Source organism: Panthera leo, chromosome B3 (genome assembly GCF_018350215.1).
Source record: "Panthera leo isolate Ple1 chromosome B3, P.leo_Ple1_pat1.1, whole genome shotgun sequence".
NCBI classification, from domain to species: Eukaryota; Metazoa; Chordata; class Mammalia; order Carnivora; family Felidae; genus Panthera; species Panthera leo.
Genome location: NC_056684.1, coordinates 70,344,794 through 70,351,558, shown reverse-complemented (window position 1 = coordinate 70,351,558; position 6,765 = coordinate 70,344,794). Strand labels below are relative to the sequence as shown.

At 33.8% G+C, this 6,765-nt stretch overlaps 1 protein-coding gene across 1 annotated transcript; it reads right to left on the bottom strand.

Moving 5' to 3' along the window:
• Positions 1 to 2,305: 2,305 nt before the first annotated feature.
• LOC122222580 (olfactory receptor 11H6-like) lies at positions 2,306 to 4,428 on the bottom strand. Its single transcript, XM_042943146.1, is given in 3 exon segments — positions 2,306 to 2,332; positions 2,334 to 3,220; positions 4,380 to 4,428. Coding segments are annotated over 3 exon segments (963 nt in total).
• Positions 4,429 to 6,765: the final 2,337 nt, after the last annotated feature.

Here is a 6,765-nt window from a genome sequence, read left to right as displayed (position 1 = left end):
AGGACATAAACACATTTCCTCTTAAAAAAAAATGTGTGGTAAGTTGGGTCACCTTAGTGGCTCAGTCGGCTAAGGTCTGACTTCGGCTCAAGGCATGATCTCACGGTTTGTGCGTTCAAGCCCTGAGTCGGGCTCTGTGCTGACAGCTCAGAGCCTGGAGCCATTTCAGATTCTGTGTCTCCCTCTCCCTCTGCCCCTCCCCCACTCACAGTCTGTCTCTGTCTCTCAAAAGTGAATAAACGTTAAAAAAATTTTTTTTAAATGTGTGATATGAGATAATATATTCAGGGATATCAAACTATTCAATAAAAAAAAAAGATTATGCTTTGACTCATATGACCCTATAAGTTTGTGACACATCTGACTATGCCATCAAATGCTTGAAGAGCTTTTATTTCAAAGTAGTCATTTGGAGCTTGCACTTGATTCCTCTCTTAATGAATTCCTATAAAATGACCAAGTGAATACAAAAGTTGGAAAAATCATTTACAAGAAAACATTAAAATATAAATAAATAGAGCAGTGATTTTTGTGACCATGGATTATACAACAACATAGCATCATATGTATGTAACATCAATATCACAAGTAACAAAACCAAAGTCCAGTAGTAAACTGGACTACATCAAGTGGAAATTCAAAAGGAGACAATTAAGAAACTAAAAAGACAGCTCATAGATTGAAAGAAATATTTGCAAATTATATATCTGATAAGGGACCTGTATCCAGAATATATAAAGATCTTCTAAAACTGTAAAAACAGAGCCATGCCTCATAGCAACTAAAAAATGATCAAGGATCAGAATATACATATTTCTCTAAGACATACAAATGGCCAATAAGTACATGGAAACATACTCAATATCATTAGAAAAATGCAAATGAAAACCCCAATAAGATACTACTTCATACCTAAAAGGATGGCTAAAATGAAAGAAAGAAATAAAAGAAAAGAAAAAGAAGGAAAAAAAAGAAAACAAGTGTTGTTGAGGATACAGAGAAATTGAAATCCCCATACATTTCATACTGGGCTCATATGATAGTAAGATGGTGCAACCACTTTGGGAAACAGTCAGAAGTTCCTCAAAATATTAAATACAGAGTCTACATAAGAGCCAGAAATTCTACTTCCAGGGATATACCCTAGGAAAGTGAAAACATATGTTCACACAAAAACTTGTTAATTCATAACTCATAATAAGCAAAAAATGGAAACAACTCAAGTATTCAACAACTACTGAATGGATAAATATAAGATGGTATATCCATAAAAGGAATGTTACTCAGCCACCAAAATAAATTAAATACTTACACATATTACAACATAAATGACCCTTGTACACATTATGCTAAGTGAAAGAAGCCAGTCATAAAAGGCTACATATCCTGTGATTCCATTTATATGAAATGTCCCGAATAGGTCAGTCTAAAGAAACAAAAAGTAGATTAATAGTTTCCAGGGTCTAGAAACTGAGAGGTGACACTGGTGAGTGATGGGTCCAGCATCTCTTTGTGGGATAAAGAGAATTCTGTTTGAAAGTATGAGATACTAGTGTCCTTGAGATAACTGGAAGAAGAAAATCTAACAATTTCTTTAATTTTAACAGTACTGGGGAGTCACTGGTGATTGTCTCCTAAACTGTGTAAGGCACAAGTGGTGTATAAGAAAACACAATGCATGGTTCATTCAAAATAGAGCTATTAAAAATAATTCTTGAAAGTGTATATATAATGGAAAAATTGGCAGCCATCTGGATCTACATATTAGGAGAATTTTAACTAGATCTTGGTGAGAAAGTGGGAAGAAATACATTTATGATAAGTCAACATTCAAAAGTCCGTGCATCTTATGTTTTTTAAATATTGATACAAGAATTAAAAAAATGTTTTGTAAATGTAGCATGTTACTTCGACTCATAAATGTAAACTATAATACAGATTGATATTTATGTATATGACTATAATATGGACAGAAAAATTTTAACTAGTGTTAAGTCTAAATGTCAAAAAGATACATGATAGTTTTTTCTCTGCTTTGAAACATTTTAAGTTCAATGTACATTTTTCTCTAATAATAACAAAATGGATAGATGGCCAGTTAACTTAGTAACATTTAATTATACTTGAATATGTTCTTCTCTCCCCCAAAAACATACATTCCTAATTCAGTTAATACAACTGAATGCCAATTTTTAATTACTTATTGCTCATACATTATTTCAGTTGTAAACAAAAGTCCTTCAAAGATTTCTTCCATGCCTATGACTCAATCTCACCATTCTAAATAACTTTCTCAGAGCCACCTTCATCTCTTTATTTCGAAGACTATAGATCAAGGGGTTGAAGAGTGGAGTTAACACAGAATAGGACAAAGTCACATATTTCTGAATCCCTGCTGGATTGCCTGCTGTTGGACTCACATATACAACCATGATAGAGCCATAGAACAGGGACACCACAGCCAAATGGGAGCCACATGTGGAGAAAGCCTTATGCCGACCTTCTGTTGAGGGGACCTTCAGCACAGCTCTGATCACCAAGGTATAGGAGCTGATAATGAAGACTAAGGTGGTGAAAATGAGGACTGAGTTATAGATAGCACAGATGATCTCAGTGGCAGGAGCTGGCACACAGGCCAGCTTTATAAGAGGTCCTGGGTCGCACAGGAAATGATCAATTGTATTGGGACAACAAAATGGGAGCTGAGAGATCAGGTAAATAGGCAAGAGGAAGTACAGGAAGCCACACACCCAACACCCAGCTCCTGTTCTGATGCAGCGTTGAACTGTCATGACAGTGGGGTAATGCAGGGGCCTGCAGATAGCAAGGTACCTGTCAAAGGCCATGGCAGACAAGAAGAAGGTCTCAGTGGTGCCCAGGGAGAAGAAGAAGTAGAACTGGAGGAAGCATCCAGAGACAGAAATGGTGTTGGTCTCAGAGAGAAAGTTGGCTAGCATATTAGGGACAGTGGAGGTGATAAACCAGATCTCCAGGAAGGAAAAATTGGCCAGCAGGATGTACATTGGAGTTTGTAGTTGATGGTCCCACATCACAGCACAGATAATACAAAGATTTCCAGTTAGTGTCAGAATATATGTCCCAGAGAAGACTGAAAAGAGGAAAATCTGAATTTCCCAGGTATAAGAAAAGCCTAAAAGGATGAATTTACTCACAGAGCTAGAGCAATTATTTATGTTGGAATATTCATTTGTTTGTAATGCTGCAAAAATAACAGATTTCCAAATTACAAGTATAGAAATTAGGGCAGATCCCTTGCTTAGGGTAAAATCATTCTGTGTGTCAATAAATAACAAAATGCCATAATCCATGCAGTGATAGTTCCATGATTTTCATATATTCATGACTCTATTGTGAATATAGTAAATAAAAGTGAAAACTCTCTGTCATCCTAAGGTTTACCATCAAAGTTACTTGGTATTATCAAGAGTCAAGTGTGCCCAAGGATCTACAATTTTAGAATAAGCAGTGAATGAGAGGAATGAATAAACACAACTAAATAATTAAGTGGTTGTAACCTACAAAGATATTGATGACACTGATATTTAATATTCTTTGATCTATTTGGGAGAGAAATAGGTCAAGCTGATGAGGACAATATAGATTTAAATAACATTTGAAACTTAACTGATTTTAGTTTTACTGTGTTAGATTATGTGAAATATTCCTATGTTAATTTTAGAATATATCATAAACTAATGTTAAAAGAAAAATCTATCAGAAGTTTTCACATTTCAATTCCTCTCTTTACTAAAATTACACTCAAAAAGAGTTACTGGCAATCTTCCTTATTTTACAAAGAAACTTAAGGAACAAAGCTCTGTAATATAGTTACATTGCCCTATACATCACAATCAATACTTGATATATATGATGTTTTTCATTAATATTGCAGTTGATATCAGATACTTTAGTAGATATTAAAGTCAAATATGTATCATTTATAAAGATATGCCAAAGTTGGCTGTGCCCACAAAAGCTGTTCCTCAAAGTTTGCAATCTCAAACAGGAATAAAATTTTGTCTTCTATGCTGTAAATGTAACAGAAAGTAACATAGAAGGTAGTCACTTGAAACTTCGTTAAAGGAAGGTCTATTCGCATTCACTTATTGGAATTCTCCCTGACCTAGGGCCCTAACTCCCACAGAGAGCAATATAAATGGGAAACTGGCAAACCACTATAAGAGTTCTAGTAAGTTTTAAAGTAACATTTTTTTATAAGCTCTTAGAAAAAAATTTAGCTTTGATTCTGGAGAAGGAATACTTTCATAATTCACATATTAAGTGGTATTTAATACAAAACTAGAGAGGCGTGGAAGGAGAAAATAGAGAAGCTTTGAGTCCTGTGAGCTTTACCTTACCTGAAGTTACAAGATGGGTATCATAGAAATCTGTATGGCTTAACACCATCTTCTATATCAGAGTGAAAACTCTAATCTCAGATCTCAGAGAAGCCAAATATAATAGTTCCATGCATTACTGTGGGGATTATATGAAGTGCTGACCCTTTTAAGAGCAAGAACATTATGAAATCTGTCATGGACCTCTTTAGGCTTGCCCTCTTACAGTTCTCTTGTTTATATAAACTGACAAAGCAACAGGAAGCCTGACAGTTGAAAAGAGAATCATAGTCTCATGATCTACACAGAACCAAATGAACAACTGAATATTAAGCCCTTTTACTTTCTGCAAAGATCATCTTTGGGGAGTGGCTCTCTAGAGAGGGAATTTATAACACACTAGTCACATTGAACCTGATTTCCTATTCTGTTCCTTACTCAGCATGCTGGAATTTGTTTCAAATTCTAACACATTTCCCAATTTAGTTCAAGGATTTTTATTTGCAATAACAAGAGAAATAGAAACACAAAATGATTTGGGCAGGTGTAAGTTTGCTACTTAACTGTGATCAGAAGTAATCTCTCTGATGATAAAGGAAAAATTGTGACTCTGGCCATTTGCCTTGGCTCTAAGCTTAGAGAAAAGTCTAAGGAATATAGGTTAACACAAAGATTAGGAGCCTGTGCATTTAAACATATTAAATATTCCCTCCTTTTGTTTCAGACTATTCATTATCTTAACTCCAACTTGTTTGCCCCAGCCCAAGCTCACCACCACACTGAGATATGCATTCTTTAGCTATGAGTAAAATTTTTAAAATAAGAAAGACATGAAAATATCCTATGCAGTTAATTAACATTTTGGTAATATCTTTTAACTGTTCCATACTACAACATTAGCACTAAGTGGATATACAATATTTTACATAATTAGTCCCTAATTGTTGAAACTTTAGGTATGATAAACAGAGTTACAAAGATTCTTAATACAAATTAAACCATACCCTATAATAAAAAATTCCAAATAATAGAATATGATCAAGTAAAAGTTATTTAAGAGTGGTCCAACATTATGTGTATGTGAAAGCATATATTAAAATAAATATTCACTAATTAATAGAGAAAAATATAGGAACATGTTATAAATCCAGTGATGGCAACAGATAAAGCTGAACTTCATTCTTGACAAAATTAACCAGAAATAAAAGGAATTCCTTAACCTGGTGAAGAATCTCTTTACCAGAAATGATTGGTGAAATCATTGTCTAATAGTAAAACACAAAAAGCATTATAATTAATCAAAGACAAAAAGGAAATGAATGTCTCTGAGCAAGGAGACACCTAAAGTTTGATGCTAAGTGGAAGCTATTTGAGGAGAATGGTACTAAATGAGAGGAAACTGAAAAGAAAAAGCCCAAAATCTATGTAAAAGTTTAAAAAAAAAAACAGGAAACAAAAATAATGGATAAAAAATTTTCAAAAACAAAATAAATCATAGGACTTATAATACCAAATATTAAAATATTTGATAAAGTTAGTGCAAGATGGAAATAGAATCAAAAGATCTTTTTTTTTTCAATTGTTTAGGAAGATTTAAAAAATTTTTAAGTAATCTGAATAAATTGAATATGTGGAATGCATTAAAATAAAATTCAGAAAAACCAAATATAGAGAAAATTACATTTAAACTGATAAAGGAGCCCCAATGAGAAAAATGCCAGTTTTGAAATAATCAAAACCAGAGGCAAGTGGCACAGTAAAGGTGCAGTTCCACATACCAATACCAGGGGATGGAAGATAACAGAAAAGGTTTGAGAAGACCTAGAACCCCCCGTCATGTTGATTGGTGGAGATCTCCTTTTGAAAAAAGAATCAACCTCAAAACTTAGAACACTAAAAAAAGGCATATCTATGAACTGCCTGACAGAGAATTTTTAAATAACTGTTATAAAGATGCCCAATGAACTAAAAGACAGATATACAATTAAGTAAAATCAGGAAAATGATGCATGAACAAAATGAGAATATCAACAAAGAGAAAGAATTTTTAAAAACAAACAAAAATTCTGGAGTTGAAAACTGTAAAAACTAAAGTGAAAAATTTCATTAGAGGGGTTGAACATCAGATTTGACAGGCAGGAGAAAGAGTCTGGAACTGGAAGATGGGTCATCTGAAATCATGGAACCAAAGGTACAAAAGGCCTTATAAAACACCAGCAAGAGGATGAATATATGTCCATGGGGTCATGGAAGAAGAAGAGAGAGACAAAGGGGCTCAGCTTATTTGATGAAATAATGGCCAAAATTTTCCAAAACTCTGAGGAAAGTGATGGACATACAGAAGTTTAAGTAACTTGAACTGAAGTAAATCTGAACAGAACCACATTAAGACACATTATAACCAAAC